The 21,268-nt window shown below is 34.8% G+C and overlaps 4 protein-coding genes across 4 annotated transcripts; 2 read left to right on the forward strand and 2 right to left on the reverse strand.

Moving 5' to 3' along the window:
• The first annotated feature begins 1,502 nt into the window (after positions 1-1,502).
• Positions 1,503-2,761, forward strand: LOC106665876 (eukaryotic translation initiation factor 3 subunit M-like). The gene has a single exon (XM_014392676.2). The coding sequence runs from the start codon at positions 1,578-1,580 to the stop codon at positions 2,715-2,717; it is 1,140 nt and encodes a 379-aa protein (XP_014248162.1). The 5' UTR covers positions 1,503-1,577; the 3' UTR covers positions 2,718-2,761.
• A 952-nt stretch (positions 2,762-3,713) lies between these two features.
• On the reverse strand, positions 3,714-7,290 carry LOC106665840 (inosine triphosphate pyrophosphatase). Its single transcript, XM_014392614.2, has 4 exons — positions 6,942-7,290; positions 4,194-4,344; positions 3,995-4,138; positions 3,714-3,939 (listed from the first exon to the last, which is right to left on the reverse strand). Exons 1-4 carry the CDS (start codon positions 7,089-7,091, stop codon positions 3,752-3,754), a joined length of 633 nt encoding a protein of 210 aa, XP_014248100.1. The 5' UTR covers positions 7,092-7,290; the 3' UTR covers positions 3,714-3,751.
• Positions 7,291-10,545: 3,255 nt separating this feature from the next.
• LOC106665838 (phosphorylase b kinase gamma catalytic chain, skeletal muscle/heart isoform) lies at positions 10,546-14,495 on the reverse strand. Its single transcript, XM_014392612.1, has 2 exons — positions 13,548-14,495; positions 10,546-11,080 (listed from the first exon to the last, which is right to left on the reverse strand). Exons 1-2 carry the CDS (start codon positions 14,264-14,266, stop codon positions 10,591-10,593), a joined length of 1,209 nt encoding a protein of 402 aa, XP_014248098.1. The 5' UTR covers positions 14,267-14,495; the 3' UTR covers positions 10,546-10,590.
• Positions 14,496-14,649: 154 nt separating this feature from the next.
• LOC106665839 (eukaryotic translation initiation factor 3 subunit H) lies at positions 14,650-18,106 on the forward strand. The gene is made up of 6 exons (XM_014392613.2): positions 14,650-14,824; positions 14,896-15,049; positions 17,016-17,183; positions 17,245-17,494; positions 17,567-17,702; positions 17,773-18,106. Exons 1-6 carry the CDS (start codon positions 14,768-14,770, stop codon positions 17,983-17,985), a joined length of 978 nt encoding a protein of 325 aa, XP_014248099.1. The 5' UTR covers positions 14,650-14,767; the 3' UTR covers positions 17,986-18,106.
• Positions 18,107-21,268: the final 3,162 nt, after the last annotated feature.

A 21,268-nucleotide genomic window follows, 5' to 3' on the forward strand; every position in this document is an offset into this window, starting at 1 on the left:
GGGCAATGGAGCAATACTCCATTGAATGAATAGGAAAGAAAGTATTTAAATGTATGAGTTTGAATGTGCATAGGTTTAAAAACTGATTATGTTGTGGGCTAAAATGACACAGCTTTTGTCTGAAGCCTAACTTCGGTTCTGGTCCCGAAATGCCAAAATACCAAAAGTATGTATGTACATAGCGAATGTATATGCAGAATTGTGTACACACAAATCAATAATTTTAATTTCTCATATATTTTGCAATTGTTTTCAAGCTAAAAATGTTATTGAATTGTTTGATTCTTCTCCTATAATTCATCATAGGATCTCTATATTATAGTCAAAAGTAAATTAATTGTATATGACTAAGGGAAGTTTAAAGTATAAAAAAACCATAAAGTAAATGTGTTATGTTTTTCATATAAATTATTTAACTGCATGTATGTATATGTATATATTTCCATATTGAACTTTATATTATTTCTAACTAAAATTTTTACTGAATATAACAACTAAATATGCACAATACTCTTACTTTTTACTTAATTAATGAACATGTTTTTATGTAATTGTTTTATAATATTGTTTATATATTTTAAAATTTATATTAATTTACTGTGATATTTTAAAAAATTACAGTAACAATGATATTTTTAAGTATATTTATATGAAACATTCTTTTAAACTATTTTCGTTCTTTACTGTTTAATATGTAAGTAATTTTTTACTTTGTTTTGCTTTTATGTTGTTATATTTTATATAGCCGAAGATCGTGGGTTTGAATCCCGCTTGTGACACTGACTTTTTTATCTCATCCAAGTCCTTACATAGAAAGAATAGTTATATTTTATGTATTGTGTAGTTAAACATTTTTTGTAAATTGGATTAATATATTATTACTATAAAACAAGTGTAGATGAAATTTTAATGTGCTAGTTTTCCTGGTTTTTTATTATTTTTGTATCTATTGAATTTCCACTTTTTGACAGGATTAGGTATACAGTCTGTCTTTTCTCTTAGCATTTATTCTGGTTTTTATGTAGTACCAAAGCTTTTCATCAAGGAGCATACAAAATCTCTAGCTTCCATTGTATGAACAATTCTTGAAGACTACATCAAACATGTAATAAGTGAGTGCAGTCACATATAATTTTTGCATGTGTGATTAAAACATTTTTTTTATTTCATTTGATGGCCTATTTGAAATGTTCACATAAGTGGTTGTTATTTTATGAAAAATTTCTTGGGATATACCAAATTTTGTGTTATACTTATGTTTACGGAATACTTATGATTTATGAATTATTAGTAAATTCCTGATATTTTTGTTTATAGTTTATTTACTAGACAAATTACTTTTTTATTTAAAAAAAACAACAAATTACTTCCGTTTATACGAATTATGTAAATTAATATTTTATTTTTATAACGTTTAATGTTGTGAAACAAATTAATTTCGTAAGTGTTTGTTTAAACTTGGTACTCTGTACTTGCAAGGTCAACACTGACGCCCCAGCCTGACGGTAACCAAAAATAACCACCCTTCGAAGCATATGCGTCGTGTCGGGTGTATTAGCTTTAAACTGAGTTGAAAAATGAACGTCCCCGTGGTTTTTGTGGATTTGACATTAGAAGAGCAGGCAGTCGAGCTGAGAGTATATCTGAAATCCCTCGGGGCTGAGATTTCTGCTGAAAAAAGCCCAAAAGGTATCGAGGACGATCTTCACAAGATAATCGGCGTTTGTGACACGTGTTTCAAAGGTACGGAAAACGAAATAGAATGCGTTCTCAACTCCATTGTTTCCATTCTTGTCCTTATACCCGTAGACCGGACGGAAAATTTGATATTGGCATTTTGTGAGAAGCTGACGAAGGCGAAGGGACAAGTTCTGGGGGAGATAGCCCTCAGGGTCCTTTGGCTTCTCTTTCAAAGCCTGGACGAGAGAAACCAAATGAGGTACCATGTTTATTATCATTTGGTCCAGGTCGCCAAGCCGATCAATCAGATCAGGGCAATTTTTGGCGGAGTCGATGAGCTCAAACAGCAATTTTCATCATGCCCTCCTACAAGAGATCAGATGCAGAAGCTTCTCAGGCTACTCCATGAAGTGCTTTTGAGTTGCAAAGAAAGCGAACTCGCTGCGAAAGTTATGATGGAGCTACTTGGCACGTATACGACAGAAACGGCCTCGCATGCCAGGGAAGATGCTCAAAGGTGTATCGCTGCAGCTTTAGCCGATCCGAACACATTCCTCCTGGATCCCTTATTAGCTTTGAAACCTGTAAAGTTTCTCCAGGGTGATCTTATCCATGATCTTTTGAATGTATTTGTGTTTGAAAAACTCTCGGGTTATATAAAATTTTATGACGAGCACAAAGACTTTGTCCATTCCATCGGACTCGACCACGAGGCGAACATGCAGAAAATGCGCCTTCTCACTTTCATGCAACTTGGCGAGAGCTGCCCAGAAATGTCGTTTGACACGATAACGAAAGAATTGATGATCCCCGAAGAAGAAGTTGAAGCGTTCGTGATTGATGTACTCAAGACAAAATTAGTCCGAGCCAGGATGGACCGTGCTGCAAGAAAAGTGCACATTTCTAGTACTATGCATCGAACGTTCGGACCCGAACAGTGGGAAGCTCTGAGAAACACCCTACGGACCTGGAAGACTAATCTTGCCCAAATGCAATATAGTATGGGCACTATCCTTAATAAAGTTCAACATGGGTGAATTCTTTTGTATTTTTATGTATTAAAGTCATTTTTCACTATTAATTTTGTTCTTTATTTATTGCTTTATCTCCATGTTAATTGTTGCATAGCATTTAATATGATTTCCTTTATTGTTTTTATTTTTTAAAAGCTTATATCTTATTTGCTTTTTGTCTATATATATATAATTTGATCATAATTGATAATCTTTATCAGTATATCCTTGTTGAGTTAATCTGTCAGACACATTTTACCATTTTGTCACCTTTAGTGATTTATACAAACTTTTTTTAATGAGGATATTTCAACTGCAAGGTTATATGAACCATTGAGGTGCCGGTGTTTTTGAAAAAAAGAAAATAAAAAAAGCCCATTTGTACATCTTGGGTTTGAATGCAACACCAATGAATTCGAACCCAGGCCCTTTACCTTTTGCAATGAGCACCATGTCAAGCCTAAACCACTGTGGCCATACCGAAGCCCCCCTCCCAACATAACATTCAGCAACTAAAATTTTGTAAATGTGCATGCTTGTTTGGTCTTATCCTGTTGCATTTCAATAAAATAACACAGACCCACACATTGATGATGGTGCAATGCTGAAAACTGCCGGACCAACCCAGCTAGGATAGCCAGGCCAAGATTATCAGCAATGATCAAATTATTAGTTCATTATCCACCACAGGAGGAAATATGATAACAGTAGACAACCACATCTGACATCAAACAGTGTCACGAATACTCAAGATAAACCAGCCTTGAAGAAAAAACAAATTTTGTTGTTGCTGCCAACCTTTCAACTTTAAGGTCACGTCAGTGCAAAATAATCTTAAATATGTCTACTGATTGACATATTTAAGTTGTTTTTTAACCTGGAAAACCAACTCCATCCTAACATTGCCAAGGAATTTTTTTTCCTTGAAGACCTTGATCATTGATTTCATACTGTGAACCAGTGTTCATGAGGGAAAAAGTGGTCGATACTTCTAACATTGAAAATCAAACAGTAATCAAGTTATTTGTTAAACTCTTTAATATTTGTTAATAATATTATCACATATTTTTTAGATTGCTGAAGTGTTCTTTTATTGCACTAACAGCCTTGTAACGGTGTGAGACTTTGTTTTTCTCTTCTTTTCCCATTTCGGCGTATGTAAGGTTGCTGTTTTCTGGCTGGAAACAGGGATCCCAGCCAAAATCTCTTGGTCCTCTCGGTTCCACTATTTTCCCCCTTGTCAAACCTACAACAAACATGATGTTTCACATTGATTTCACAATCTGAACAACACTTTTTACCTTGAAATAGAATCACTTCAGAATCTTCGGATTCTGTGTACGCCATCGTGCATACAGCAGTGGCCGATTTGTCCTCAAAGCCGGCGAGCATCTTGTGAAGGCCCTCTGGCCCTAGTTTGTCAAGAAACCATTTAATGTAAGGCCCTGTGCAAATAACAAATTCATTTTCTTAAATTTTTAAATATTTTCAGTAAAATACCTGGTAGGCCACCTAGTGCATCAAAACACAAGCATGTATCTTCAACTATGACAGGTCCGTTTACAATATGAGATGCTTGTCGACATTTCTTTTTACATATATCGTCAATTTCTCCTTGTAATTCTGGCAGATCTACTTTCTTATTGACCAACTGTAATTACATTTATTTATAAGGAATTTATAATTAAGTTTATGACAAAATATCCTTTAGATTATTCTTTTAATGAAATAACTTCTGAAGTTAAACAAGCCATTAAAACATAGTATCATATTATAATATGCAAAAACAGTTTACTATGGAAGACAAAAATATCCTACAGCTCCTTGTTTCATGAATAAACTGAACTGCGCCTTTTTATTTTTGGTTACACACTTCAGGGCTCACGTCCCCCCTTCGTCGTGACAAAATGAATGCTATTTTTCTTCAGTTTTCCTTTGATATTGTTCTTGTGTTGAAGCCGTGAAAACGATGCAACAAATTGCAAAAGAAATTAGTATTTTGCTTTTTGGCAGCTGCTTCAATTCTTGAGGAAGGGAATAATGAAAAGCACCTCATAAAATATGAGTACGGACAAAGGAGTATATCTACTGATTTAAACCTGCTTGAAGAATCACAGCATAGCGGAAGCTTGCACGTTGCAATAATAATAATAAGAGCTTTTCTATTTAGCAAAATAATATTTTTCATTCAACTGACAAGACGGAACAAACTGGCAGTTGAACAAAGATACACATGATTCTTGCATAGAAGTAAATATAAAGCCAATACCTGATGATATTGCATCCATCATGCTAACAAAATGATGTGCCTGAAGTTTGGTCATTTACAATCATTACGATCTTCCTATCCTCACCGATTTTGTTGGCTTAATTTAAGTTTGTTTTTACTGCTTATGTAAATTTCAATTTATTGTTTTAATTTTTTGTCTAATTTTTAAAAAAATGTTTTAGTTTTATGCGATTGAGCGTTGTTGATGTGTTTTTTGTATTAATTTTGGTCGTACATTTTTAGGTATTGAAGTACATTATTTTTCATTCTTTTAGTAAGTTATTCAATCTTTTAAACAAACTCCTTTCACATTTCATGTCCTACATGTGCCGACTTCAAAACAGCAAGGATAGGCAGATCAAATGGCCGAAAATGACCGAGGTACAAGTTCATTACTCTGCAGACCCCAAGAAGAATTATCACAACCTGAAGATCTAACTTTAGTTGAAATTAAATGAAACATAAACTGACAAACTTTACTTTTTTTATTGCCATTTATTTACGTTGGTTAGTGAAGCGATTCAATATAAAACCAGTCATTTACTGATTATAAGTTCGTGTAGATTAAATAGACCTTAATATCTGCACCCTAGGGACTTCGCCTGCTATCAGGTCATCTCACTACAGTAGATATGGAACAACTACTGTACTTAATAAAGAAAATATAAACTTATTTGTGCAAATACTGAAGTACTTCTGCTACTACTTTTTAGGATAAATGAATCACTGATCAATCACTGAAAGGGGACATGTCCCAAAAACTAAATTTACAGGAGAGGCAAATAAAACTGTTTTAATGAGGTATTTTCTGTTCTAAAATTTTGAATACATTATAGGACCTCAATTAGGCTATTCTACAAATGTATTTTGAGGTTTTCCTCAAATTCATCAATGCTATTGTGAGTGGGGTATCACTTTTGTGGTGTGGACATGTCTCAGAATTGCTCTCAACACTTTTTTGGTGTGAAGGGATCGTTTTCTGCAAAAAATGAAGTTAACGCCTCTAAAATATTTAATACAATTATACATACATTGCAAAAAGGAGTTTCAAACACCATTAAAGTAACAATATGAGACCCAAAAGAACAATATTAACTCAACAGCAAAAAGTGTGAACTGATGTTTGTGAGGTGTACTGCTTGAAGCTCTTCAAATTTCATTTTTGCAGCATTGACTGGAATCTTTAATGTGTACAACTCTGCAGTTGAACGCGCATCTTTACGATTAGATGTTGTAAAACCTATTTGGTTATTAACCATGATCCGCACTGTACCACCAATCTTATAACCACGAGCCTAAGACATATTCACCATTTCCTGAACTACTCCTTGGCCAGTTACCGCCGCATCACCACCGTAATTAGCATTACCATATTACTACATCCTTCATCTAAATGAACAAAACCAATCACCACTGGACTAACTGGTAGCACGATATTAGGAGTATTTCCCTTCCTCAGCTGGAAACGATAAGCTACTAGGACATCAATGAACTCAGACGTTTTAATATTGCCTGGTGCTTGGGGTGAAACCTCAATGTAATGGCACAATGAAATCATGAATTTCGTTTGATCTTTTGCAGGTAATCTTCGTTCTTACAAGGAGGTAGTTTGTTTAAAATTTCCTTTTCCCACTCAAGGCAGATTTGAAGGCTCGTTTTCTTCCCTATTCAATCAAGTGAAATGTCTCATTTTAGCACCAAACAAAGCTCTATTTTGTCGTATAGAAGATAGCGGGGGAAAAATGGACATGTCCGCTTTTTTGCAACCAGTGATTCAAATACAAGTAAAAAGTTGTATAAGATGACCATCAATCAAGTTGTTTAAATATGATAACCCAACTTTTAGAAGTTATTGTATGCCTTTCAAAGGCGATCAGAAGTAAGTTTACAGTTTTACATACAATAGAAAAAGATCAGTTGTAAGTACAGGTGAAAAATAAAAAGCCGGGTTCTAATTTTTGACTGAACAGATGACTTACTGTGAAAGACACTTTAGGTCCCAATATGGTAACGACTTCTTCGAGTTTTTTCGCATTGCCAGTAACGAAAACAACAGTTTTCGGCGGGCTTGCCATGAGCTTTTTATTGACTGCAGTTGCTAACCGGCGGACGCAACCGATCGGTGTCATGAGTAAACTGATATGATAACTACGCTATGAGGTACTACGAAAGAATCGATGCCGCATCGAAAATATACCGGGCTTTTATACGACCTAACACCCTGCGTCGATTTATGAATTAAAATAATAAAGCAGGATGTAGAAAAACAATTTATGACAAATATCACAAGATCGGTAGTTTATTTTAAATTAAAACATTACGAGAAGCTGTGCCTAAATAACAAAACAGGCAGAATCTTTTTCTTTCTTTTTATTTTATGCATAGATTATTTTAAAAATTGTATTTTTATGTCAAAACTCTCTTTAGTATTTCCTTTTCAAGAAATTTGAAAGCAAAAATATTTCTTGATTTTTTCCATGCCATTTCTTTACTGCTGGTGACTTCAGTCATCTTTGTCTTATTTATTTCCCGTTTTTCTGTACTCATGATTTTACCTTTTTCTTGATTCTTTATATCATCTTGAGCATTAAAATCACAATAAATCAATATATTACTTTCTTTTGTGTTGACATCCGTTAGCATTCACCTCAGCATACCTAAGACATAATTAGTATTGCTGCCTTTCCCCTTTTCTTTTCATCGTTTAATGTTACTGATTTGCAATATCTGAATTGTGCTTCTTTCTTCAAGACTTTGGGAATTTCCATTGGTAAGCGCTCAGATCTGTGCACCATATGCACAAAGTGTTACATTTTAAGGACTCATGCCATCTTACTCAAGATTAATGATTTTATTCATAAAACTTTCATTGCATGGTTCTCGGTATCTGCAATGACATTAAATCTACCACAATAATTTGATATTTTTACTTTCCTTTGTGTTAATTTCTGTTAGCACATAGTAGTGCTCCAGTGTGCTGAATTTATCTATTTGTATTATTGCTTCCTTTTTATTTTTTTTCAACATTCCGTGCCATTACGTTCTTCCATTTAAAGTTGTGTTCTTCAGTTCCCCAAGATTTTTTTTTTTAATGTGACTATAGTTTATGACACAAAATGGATTTGTGCCTATAAATTGTTGTTGAATCTGAGGGTTCCTTTTTCACTAGGATATCTGCTGACTTGTTGCCTATTTTTTAGAGAATTCAAGCAGTTCCAGACAAGTTTTTAGTTGATTTTGTATGGTTGTAGCCTTTTGAGCCGTCTGGCTGATAATCTATCAGTATTATGATAGTTTTTGTAGCTAGTAATTCATCTTGAAAGATAGTCGTGGTAGGGCAAAATATAGCATGCTTTAGAATCAATGGACCGGCTATCCGTTATCTACACACATGTACCTGTTCATATAATATAACAATTTTTTTCGAAGTCCTGATGAAGGCGATCTATTCTGCCGAAAGCTCGACAAGAAAATAAATGTTGTTTCTGTCTTCATGGCCTCATCCCCAATCTACCTTTAGGAAAGTATATTTAGAATCAATGGTGCTCTTAAAACACATAATTGCAATGGAATGTATACTAAAGCTAACCCTTCCCCCATATATGGCAAAATGGAGTTTTGGTCATCCAAGGAGCCTCTCAGTCCTTGGTCGTATCCATACCACTGCCAAAGTTTGGCTGAACATACTTATCCTTACATTCTTACTTATACCATTCATTTAACAACCATACATATAACTAGTCTAATTGAGGGTCTTTCTCACAAAACAGCACAACAGTGGAGATGGTGGTGGTAATGGATGGAGGATACGAGGAAGAAGAGTTTGTGCTTTCGAGGCATGCATCCTTCCTAGTTCCATGAAATCAATTCAATCATTCTTCTCAGAAATGTTAGGTCATTGTGTGTCGCTGCCACAATTTCATTCCCTAGATTTTTTCATATGTTAGGTTATGTCTCCATTGAGCTATTGCTTTGCATTCGATGATGATATGGGTGGGTTTCTTCCTCCTCATTACATAATCTCCAAATGGTATCATTATATATGTCCTTGTTATGTAGATGTTTTCTCAGATGCCAGTGATCAGTTAATAGTGTTATCATTCCTATGAGTCTGGCATCTCCAACTGCAGCAGTGCCGATGAGGATTGTTATAGCACAAGTTTACTGTGTCTGGGGAAGTTTATCCACTTCTCTTTTTGTTTTATTTGGATCCATTCTGTGATGAAGGATTCTGAATTTGTTTTGTTATCTCAAGAATAATTTCTGGGCCTATGTATGATCCGCCTCTGGCCAGTGTGTATGCTTTTTTGTTACCCAAAATTCCATTGTGCGCTGGCACCCAAGATATCACCAGTTTGTTGTTTCCCCAGCTTTTATTAATTTTTTTATGAATTGACTGCTTAATTTTGATGTGATTTCTTACAAGCTAATGTTTAATAGATGCTTGGCTCTCTGATCTTTTGAGGATTGTTTTGCCAGTGTAACCTCTTTTAAGATTTTCTTGGACACAAGCATTGATGGCATGATATTTTTGCTTGAAAGGCCGAAGTTTTTCATTAATGAGGTTGATTGCTCACATTTTGGGATCCGGTTCCTTCATTTGTTTTGGAGCCACCTATATACCTATATACATTGTATCTGATGCCCTCCTGAGTTCTTCCTCTCCTTTATAGTCTGTTGAGACTTTATATAATGTAAAGAATGTTTCAACAGTGTATACACTATAATGTAATGGGAGGGTTGATTAAGTGGCCTATTTTGTATTATTTATTCTAATTAAAATTAAAATTTTATATTTAAATATTTGTTTGTACTATTTCACTATTCCTCAAGAAAGGATTAATTGATTTCATGTTTTTTTTCCATCATTAAGTACATAATAATAATTAAACAAAAATAGTATTCTGTTTTCTTAATTTAGTTAAATAAAACTGCCTATGATGAAAGAAACGTCCCAGATTTATCGCGCCCCCCCACCCTGTTGCAATCATATAAAAACAGCAGAATACAAATTCACATTTCATAATTTCACACAACACCAATATGACACCACAAGAATAGCACCACACTTTATGTTACTATGAAATATTTGGTTCAAAAAAAGTTTTCTAAATTACCTCATTCTTTACTACTCCTCACAAATTCAACAAATTATTTCATATTATTTGGTTAGGTAAATTCAACGTCAAATAAAACATAATGTAAAATATATTGTGAACAAAAAAACAAAAACAAGAAAACTTAATTCTTTGTAGTATATCACTCAATAACATTGTAGAAATTCTACATATGATTAATTCTTTAGGTATGAACAATTGTAGCCTTTAACAAGGCAATGTATTTTTATCAAAATTAATGCTGATTCGTGCAATAAATTATTTATCAAAAATATAATTGATAACATTGTAGAAAAAATATATAAGTACAAAATAAAAATGATCTGGGGTTCAGTTTTACCTACTTTTATAATATTTAAATAGCAGTCTTATTTTTAATTATTATGGTATTACAATTGGCTTTGAATAAAACATGCCCAATTGTAAATAGTTAATTCCAGTCATTAGTTATTATATTTACAACACATACAATAAAAGTCAAAATGTTATTTCAAACAAACAAGCACAAGTTCTAAGGTGACTTGAGGTCTGTTTTTGGCGACATTTCAAAAAGTGCAGCTCTGCTTTGATCTTCACCTTTTTTAACCCAGTGCCCATAAACCCTAAAAGCACAATTGTCTATCGCCTCCCGTAAATCTTTTATTCTGTACGGATCGTTGATACAGGCGGATACGAAAATCGGTTTCGGTACTGCGGCACGTCTTAAGAGGCGAACAACAGCAAGTACGCAGTAGACGGCGTATATGAATTTTTTCCTCGGCAGGAACTTGGATTTGAGATCAGCTGCCATCTGCGATATGATGGAAAGCCGCCTCGATGTTGGACTGAGAGATTCTTTCAGCGGGGCTATATCCTGTTCCCAGAGTGTCACATTAAAAAACGGGTGACTGAGGGCGTCAGTCACTGTATATCTCTCTTGGGGATCCACGACAAGAAGTTTCGATATGAGATCTTTAGCCTCGAATGAAATATCAGCCCACTTTGGTGATGAAAAGTTGTAACTGAAAGATGATAAGTAATTAAACAAAATAAAGATAAAATAAAATAAATAAATAAAATAAAACATAATCAAACACTGATAGTAATTGTCTATTTAGTCACTCATATCCAGAGAAAAATCATTAGGAAACAATTTATTTTTGGGGTTTTACCCAAATTGAATGTAATCAATATTAAAACTACAATTTCCTTAATTACACTAAATGACATTTACGATATTTTTCAATTTTTTCCTCCAGGAAGTTTACCTAGATACATGGGAATAAATTGAATTTTTTTTCTTTTCTTTCTTTGTTGTTATATTGACACCTAATGGCTTTGCTTATTAGAGTTACAACTAATTTGTGATATTTTTACATTCTTATTGACAAATAGACAAATATTAAAAGTTTGATGGGCACTTTTAAAGAAAGAACAAGATAATTTCTAGACGAGTTTACAATCATTTCAATTAAGTATTCTTTTTATCTAAAGTCTTAGCTGAGACGAAAAAGCTAGTGTTACGAGCAGTATTCGAGCCCACAACCTTCGGCTCAAAACACTGCTGCTCTAACGACTTGAGCTATCCTGTTTTCGATCCACTCAGACACCAACTCCTCATTTCAACCTACAACCTTTTGAATTTACCCTCTTTTTGCTAGTCATGTAATCATGATTCGATTCTCAGTGACTTATGAAGTGGCCACGGGATGCTGTTAGTAAAGTAATTACTTCTTTAATTATTTCAATTTATTATTCTTTTCATTTAAGGCCTTGGTTTACAATTAACCCTATCTCTTTGTTAATCAAAAGTGCTGAGTCAAGCGCTTATCCAATTAAGTTAAAAGAAATTCTAAAATTTGACATCTGCACCCTTTGTTGGTGGTATTAATGTAAACAAGTAAAGTAATTCATGTCATACAGGATGGCTTAAAATTTAAGCACCTGCTGGGTGTAGCAGACAAGGGGTCAAACCACTTTACAATACGTTTTTCAAACTATTCTCAATTGAAAAGTATGGGTGGTTCCAGGGTCCAAACCCAGAATGCTAACGTGGCAAATACGAGTTGCTGCCTCGACACTCAATCACTGCATTGCACTTATGAAATTATTGTATAAACATACAATAAATTTATAAATAAAAGTGTTTTAAACAATGTAAATATATTCAAGTCTGAATAAACCATTTTTTGCTCTTTTATAAAAGCGGAAAAAATTGTTTAATAATAGAACAAACCTTGAGAAGAAGTGTATTTTACAAACCATGCTTAGGCATGATTGAATGTGGCGACCAGCCTGGCTCTGATAACTCAATGACATACTACCATTCACTTATTATCTCATCCTAAAATCTATATAGGTAGTACTTTCAAGTATGAATCAGGACATTCTTTTCCTCCATTAACTATGCTGAAGTGGGTGTTTCACAAGGCAGCATCCTTGATCCCATATTCCTATTCAGTATACAAGGCAAACAATAAATTTCACCACTATACTCCACATATATGATGACATCAACTTCCTTTTGGCAAACCCAGACACAGTAGCCTTCAGAAATTTCTGGGGCCGTCTCTCCTGTTTGGAAAAATCAAGAATGAAGGATCAGAATCAATGGAACCAAATCCCAGCAAATACCATCACCTATCCTCAAATTTTCTCTACCAGCAACCAGTGTCGTTTGCTATTTGGAAATTTATATCGACAAATTTGATGTCTCCACACTTGACTCAAATCAACCTGTGAAGTTCAACCAAGCATTCCAACCTTCAAAAATTCAGTCACTCAGTGGAAAACTTCCTGCCATTATCCAAGCTCCCTACTTCTTATCCAACCTTCCTCCACACAGCCCTTCAAATCCCATTTCTCCTCAAACCGCAAATAGTTGATACAGACGTTTCCATAAAACCCTATAGACCATCACTATTGGTGGTCCATGGTCGTCCAAACCCTTCCAGTCAATCCTCTAAAGGTGTGTACACACCAAGCAAATCTCCAGCCCGATATATTCATTGGTTGCCAACACAAAGGCATCCTTGGCTCATCCTCCTCGAACCAAGGGGGTTGGGGCCAAGAGATTCGGCCATATGGAATCACAGTCAACAACATCAACCTTTTTGACCAAACCACCAGAAGAAAGAACCTCGACCAAGGCAACCGCTTTGTGGCCTCTGATTCAACTCCCATCATCCCAAGCAAATCACAGCCAATGAAGCAGTTGGCTGTCTTTTGCTGGCTGAGATTTGCTTTGTGTACATGCACCTTAAGACACCTAAAGTACCAATGGTTTCACATTTTCCTCTCTAGTGAGGAAAGTGAAAAATGCTGGATGGATTACTTCCACTGTAATAATGTGATAGTACAAAATTTAGAACATCAAAGTTGTTTGTAGCCCTCTGGCGCTATTGTAACATTAAAAATAAATAACCTATTGATAGGAAAGATATAAAGATAAAGCAAGATGTATGCATGAATAAGGAAAAAATTACTTACACTCCTTCCATAATGTTTCTAATAGTGATATACTGTTTCCTATGCCAAAAGGGTGGGCATCCGACTAGAAGGGAGTACATTATGACACCGCAGGCCCAGATATCAACGGGCAGCCCATAGCCATCTACGTCATCGAACATATTGACTCTGAGCAATTCAGGAGCCAGGTAGCCAGGAGTGCCTCTCAATTCTGTTAGCAATTCGCCTTTCCTGAGGGTGCAAGCGAAGCCGAAGTCCGTCAGCTTGATATCATAGTTCTCATCGAGGAGGATGTTCTCCGGTTTGAGATCCCTGTGGACGATGTCCTTCTGATGGATATACTTAAGTGCTTCGAATAGCTGCCTCATGATACACCTGGTCTTCTTTTCAGAAATGGTCACCACGTCAGTAAGGTAATCGAATAGCTCTCCGTTCCGACACAGCTCGAAGACGAGAAAGATGAATGTGGTCGATTCGAAGACGTCGTGAAGTTTGATGATGTACCTGTGACCGGCGACCATCCTCAGGATCCTGATTTCTTCGCGCGTGCAAGCCAGGGCGCCCGGCTCGGTGCTGATGTCTATGATCTTCACTGCGTACTCCAAGCCGGTTTCTTTGTCTACGCATCTCCGCACGGTCGAGCTGATCCCTCGTCCCAGGATCTCCTTCGGCTCGTACTTCGCGTAAAATTCCTTGGACACGTCTTTGTCAGGAAGGACGTCGTCATCGTATTTTGCCATCGGTTCTGGTATTGCAGTAATTAACGTCTCCTGTCACAACAGCCTGGCGACTGGCTTCGGTCGTTTCAATGGAACCTGCTATTAACAGCACCCTACAGCGTATTATAATTACAAACTAATCGGTCATAATTTGTACACAGCCTTTCACTTTTTTACTATCTTTTAGTAATGTACGTCTATTACGCTAATACGTGACGTAACTTCCTTGACATTCGCAATAATCGTTTTTATACAAGTTTAAACTTAATCATTATAAACATTTTCGTCAGGATGATACTGATAATTACAATCAGTTCATTATATTTCATAATCCATTTCCATTATAAGGTTTCATTTCATTTCATCAGTAAGAATATTTCCAAATACCAGGAGCAGCACATGTCAAAGTCAACCGGTCAAACCTTTACTTCGTGAACCTCTTCTGTCTTTAGTCCTTAACTAAACTCGCACGTTTTGACTAACCTCGTTTGGAGTTTTATTTAATAAACAGTGTGATCAAGTATGAGGAATGCAAAAGATCCGGAAACGCCGATAAAGTTCGTCCAAATGGACGGACTGGTAAGTACTTTCCTATCTGAGGTTTTTGCCCCGATTACGATTGACTAGACACGTTCGTTTTTGTCCTACAGGCTGTTATGAAAATCGTGAAGCACTGCCACGAAGAGTGTGCTGGAAACCTGGAAGTCGCGCAGGGGGCTCTTCTCGGGTTGGTCGTCGACTCCAGATTGGAGATAACCAACTGCTTCCCATTTCCGAAAACTTACGATGAGACCATTGACGAAGGTTGTTAATATCGTCCTGAAGAAGGGTGTTTATTGTAACTATTTAAATGTAAAACGTAGAAAATGTTGGAAAGAAAGAAAAAGTATCGAAGGTACAGCTGGCCAATTTGATCCAGTTTGCAATCCATTGTGCATATGCTTGACGCGCAAACAATTCCACCCACTTGTGATGTAACCTGATTTGTATATATTTTTTATGTTAATCAAAGTTTGACGTTTTTTAACGTTTAGTAATTGGGTCTTTGTCTAAAAAAGTTTAAACCAATGCAAACTGCTAAGGAAAATGAAAAATGGAAAAAATGACAGATAAAATTTGTTTTAGGTTTTTAATTAAAATTTCAATATCATATATTTCCTCCTCTTGCCTTAATTACATCTTGAAAACGTCTCGACATACTTTCTACCAGTCTGGAAATGTCTCTTTTGCTGGAGGTTAGCCCATTCTTCAAGGAGAGTCCTATCAAGGTCGTGGAGTGTATCAGGAAGTGGTAGATATGATTTTATTCGTCTTTTGACATCCCATAAATGTTCTTGGGGTTCAAGTCTGGAGAATGACACTTACGTTATGCTGTTGAAGGTTGTACTATGCAAGTGACAGGGGACGGGCATTATCGTGCTTTACAATAGGATTGTCCTGATTTCATTGAGGATAGGCAACGCATGTCAACGCAAAATTTCATCCACATAGCTAGTGGTCGTCAAAGACCCTCCACAAACTACAACCAACTCTGTGCAACTCTTTTCAAAATTCCTGCTCATGCCATCACTGAGCTACGTAGAAAATGTTGGATCAGGGACAAATTACATGCTTTGTACCTTTCATTTCGCCTTCTCCACACGCTTTCATACCCATCTGGAGATCGTACAGCAAATCTACACTCATCTGTTAAAAGTACAGTAGACCAATTGCCCAATGGCTGTATTTTCAAGCAAATGGGAGCCATGCAAGTTAGTGTGTTCTGGTCAATTCTGGCCTTCTTGCTGGGTGAAAACTATCAGTCTGATTTAATCTTCTTCGAGCAGTGCATTAAGAAATTTGAACACCTTGAACTTCCTGGAGTTGATGAATCGCTTGAACAACAGTAAGGGCTGGTTTTGCAAAATAATCAGTCAAAAAAGGTCATTCTGTGGTTTGGTTACCCTAGGGCATTCAGAACCGGGCCTTCTATGGTAGGACCCAGTTTCCCAAAAAGGTCTAACAGCGTCCCGCAGGGTTTCGTGGGGAACTCCGATGGCAGTAGAAGCATACGTGATGGAACGTCCATCATCAATAAGTGCCACACCACTTGCGACATCCTCAACACTAAGTAGCATTTTTAGGCTTAAAAATTGAAATTAGGAAGAACATAGATGAAAACTAAACAGTTTATGCTTCAGAATTCAAATGAGACTGAATAAATATTTTAAATTCCATAAAAAGTAAACATTGAAAAATCCTTTATCCTCGTTTTGGATTGAGGATTAAGTGTGTTTACTTCTAATTGATATTTCAAATTTAAAACAACATAAACAAATATTTATTGATAAAAAAACAATGCGACAAATTAAGGGAAAAATTTTCTTTTATCGAGAAAATGAAAAAAATCAATTGGGTGGAGTTTTTTGCCTGTCAGTGTATTTTCTTGGGTATTTGTTACGAATTTTACAACTACAACTTAGTATCAATAAGTAAATGTGATACATCATAATAATGCTAATAATAATGTGCATGTTACACATAATAGAGCAGTGAATCTATCTTGTTTGGTCAATTATTCCGGATATCTTTGGCCATAAAAGTTCATTCTCACAATTCAAATTCTGTTGTTCAACTTTACAGCATGTTCTCACAACTCTTTCTTTGAAAGAAAATGAATGTCAAAGATGACAAAATACATATGACTAACCAGGCCAGAATTAAGAGAAATGACCAAATTAAAAAAAAAAAGTTATGGAAATTTAATTTTAAAATATTTTCTAAATTTCAGAGGAATACCAGCTGGACATGATGCGGAAATTGAGAAGAGTAAATGTCGACCATTATCATGTAGGCTGGTATCAGAGTTCTGACGTCGGCAGTTTCCTCAGTGGGCCACTTCTCGAATCACAGTTTCACTACCAAACATCCATCGAAGAATCTGTCGTGTTGATTTATGGTAAGGGTGAAAGACGAAATTTTCACTTGTGCATATTGTTGTAACTGCTCATTTTTTTTAGACACACAAAAAACTGAAAGGGGTTTCCTGACTTTGAAGGCCTACAGGTTGACACCGCAGGCCATCAACATGTACAAAGAAGGCGATTTTACTCCTGATGCCATGCGGAATCTGAAAGTTTCATATGAAAATTTATTGATTGAGGTTCCAGTCATTATTAGGAATTCTCCCCTTACAAACATACTCATGTGCCAGCTAGGAGAAATGATTCCACCTCAACAAGGATTTAACTTCCTTGATTTAAGCACAGCGTAAGTTCTTTTTATGTTTTCTGCCAAATACGAATTTCTATTTCAAATTCGTTTAAATATTTGCTTTTCCAGATCTGTCCTTGAAGGACATCTTAGGAGCTTGATGGAACATATTGATGACTTGAATCAAGAAGCAATTAAATTCAATAGGCATCAACATGCTGTGATACGTCAAAGCCAAGACAAGTACAGATACACTGTTAAAAAGGTAAACTATCTCATTTTGTTTTGTCATTAATTTTTAGTTAATAATTTCACTGTCAATTTTTGAATTTTAGATGCAAGAGAATGCTGCAAGAGAAGCTAGAGGCGAGCCTCCACTTCCAGATGATGAGATCAATAAACTTTTCAAGACCCTTCTGGTCCCGCCGCGTCTTATGCCAACAATCATGTCTGGGCAAATCGATGCCTATTCTCAACATATTTCTCAATTCTGCACCCAATCTCTTGCCAAGCTGTATATTATGCAATCTCTTCAACCTGATAAATAAACAATCATCGATTGCCTCAATTTTTGCACCAAAACCATATTCATTTTAAAAGTAACAATCCTTATTCATTTTTGTACATTTAGGAATTTTGGATGGCAATAAACCTATTGAAAAAAATAAATGTTATAGTTTTCCAATATTATTTGAAATATCCCATGTTTTATGTATTTTCTTTTGAGAGAAGATTTTAATAAAATAAATACTTAAAACAAACCATAATATAACTAAACAATAAAAACTGTAGCATAAGATGAAATGATAGACCAGAGACATGGTGGCCAAGTGGTTTGGGGAAGTGACTCGTATTTGCCATGCTAGTGGTTCTGCTTCAAACCCAGCACACCCATTTTAATTGATAATAATATGAAAAATGTATTGTTAAGTGGTTTGACCCTCATCTGTTGCACCAAACGGATAGTTTACGCTAAGCCCTCCAGCATGACAGGAATATAAAAAATGACAGACCTTCCAAAGTGTGTAAAATATATATCGTATTTAAAATAAAAAAGGGTGATTACTGACCATTTTGGTTGTTTGCCATTTCTTTAAACTTTTAATCTAAAAATTTTCTTTTCTGCTGGATAAAAAATTAATATATGTGGGGTTTAGGTACTGTTAATTAATGATTATTTGGAGATTGTGAGTTACGGTCTGGTGTGACGTAGACTTAGAAAAACATTTTCTTTATCATGGCGTTTCAATCTTTATTGAGGTCATCTTCAGGGCCTGGGACTTACAAACATTGTTTAAGTTATTCAAAAACGTGTAAAATGTGAAAAAATAAATGTCTATCATTGTATCAATTCAGTTTTTCACATCTTATATGTATTTGTATAATTTAAACAATGTTTGTAAATCCCAGCCCCTGAAGATGATATCAATAAAGATCGAAACATTGGCACAATAAAGAAATGTTTTTCTAAAACCTACGACACACCAGACCGTATCTCACGATCTCCAAATAATCATTAATCATTTCAATTAATTAAGGTTTTTAGTTGAGATGAAAAAAAGCTAATGGCACGAGCGGGATTCGAACCCACGATCTTCGGCTTGATATGCCGCTGCTCTACCACTTGAGCTATCGTGACCTCGATCCACTCGGACATCAACTTCCTATCTCAACCCCACCTTTGAGTTTTCCCTCCTTTTTGCCATTTTTTTCATCTCAACTAAAAACCTTAATTAATTGTAATGATTTAATTGGTCAAGCGGACCACGAAATTAGTGAATTTAAATAATCATTAATATTCGTAATTTTTTGGGGCTGTGAGGAGTGGTCAAGAATGAGGTAGTTTAGAGAAACACTTTTCTCAATTTTTTGCTGATGTTCGACCTTTATTTAGGTCATCTTCAGGGCCTGGGTGAATTACAAAACATGTTGATTGGAAAAAATACAATAGAGAAGTAAATATAAATTTTGAACCAAGTATCTTGTACTCACAAAAAGTGTGTTGCTACTCTAGTGGCAAAAACACATTGATATTCTATTTGTACTAAGGCTCAAACATGAAATTACATTATATTAATAAAAATTGATCATCCATGATTTAATAACATCCATTTATTTAAATTTAATTAGTTTATCAGTCACAATTCATTGTGTGCCAAGTGGTTAGGTAGGATGTAAGTAGTTTGCCATGCTTGCAGTACCTTGGATTAATTTGTAAAAAGTATTGTAAAAATGTAAAATTGTTGAAGATCCCTCGTCTGTGACACCATAGTTGGCCGTTAAGCCCTCCTGTATAACAGGAATTACTTTATTTTTTTACAGACCTACATTACAATCTTTTCAGAGATTAATCATATTTTACAGTATATATCAGTTTCAACGAACAATTTTTAAAAATTAATAGAACTTAATTTGATGGGTAAGTTATTTACAAATAAAATATAGAAAAATTAAATTTGTAGAAATGATGAAGGTAGGGTGTGTATGTAGATTCGCTTTTTGAATATGGTCCTACACACAGATTTGCTGTTTACAACAATCTGGATCATTCCAATGAGAAGCTGGTTTTTAACGCTCAATTTTGAATGTGCAAAAACGTGAATAACAACAAAACTAAATATTATCCTAATAAATACTGTTAGAAAATAATTTTAAATTGGTGATTATTTTTGTATGTCAAACAATTTGTTGGATTCATGTATGTCAAATATTATTTAGGTACATGTTTAAAACAGAACATATTTATGCATTTATCTCCATGTTTAATTTCACATTTTTTTTATTTCAAATTTCTCAAACCAATCTATGTAGTCTGTTGAAACTGTGTAACACTGTTGTATTTAAATTTAAATTGAGATTTGTTTGCATAATATAAACAATGTTTGTAAATCCAGGCCCTGAAGATGTTGGCACAATAAAGAAAATGTTTTTCTTAACCTACATAACACAGGACCGCATCTCACGATCTCCAAATAATTAATAATTTTAAACAATGGATAGATTTGACAAAAATACTTGTCTTTGGCATCTACACCTAAAGCCGAAAGAACTAGGAGAATCAATTCCTAGTTAGAACTTAAAAAAGAAACTAATGTTAAGAAAGGGACAATTCTTTGAAAAAATGACAGCTATAAAACAAAAGATATAAAAGTTTTATTGTGATAAGGTGATTAGTAAACAAAATACAAGTTTTGTCATTACATTCGTCAAAAATAGTACAAATTAATTCATTTTTATTCCACTATTTTTACATGGAAAAAAATCCAAAGTCATAAAAGGCATTAACAATGAGGAATTTTGCTACTTTAAGTTTAAATTTTTTTTTAGTTAACAGTTTGACATCATCTGGCAGATTATTAACAAATTTTATAGTCCAATATTTACAAGAGTTTTCACATCTTTTAAGGTTCAGCCGTTCAGGAACTATTTTATTACAGTTTCTTGTATAGTGCTTATGTACAGAATTAAATGTTTTTGAAGTCTCACTTTGTTTGTAACAATACATTATACACTGTAAGACATATAAAGTGGGCAAAGTCATAATGTTTAAATTAGTAAATGTTTCTCTGCAACATTCTTTATACTTTAAATTTCATAAAATTCTTATAGTTTTACGTTGCTTTTTGAAGATTAGTTTGGCATGAATCAAGTGACCCCAGACCAATAAGGCATAGACAATATATGATTGGAAACAAGAGAAATAAACATTAATTAAAACTGTTTGAGATGTATTACTTTTGAGACTTCTTAGTAAAAATAATTGTTTGCTAAATCTATAACTATGCCCAAGTTTTTATCGGTTGATTATCTAGACTATTTTTTGAATTGGAA

Source organism: Cimex lectularius, unplaced genomic scaffold (genome assembly GCF_000648675.2).
Source record: "Cimex lectularius strain Harlan isolate CLEC.00 unplaced genomic scaffold, Clec_2.1 scaffold238, whole genome shotgun sequence".
NCBI lineage: Eukaryota > Metazoa > Arthropoda > Insecta > Hemiptera > Cimicidae > Cimex > Cimex lectularius.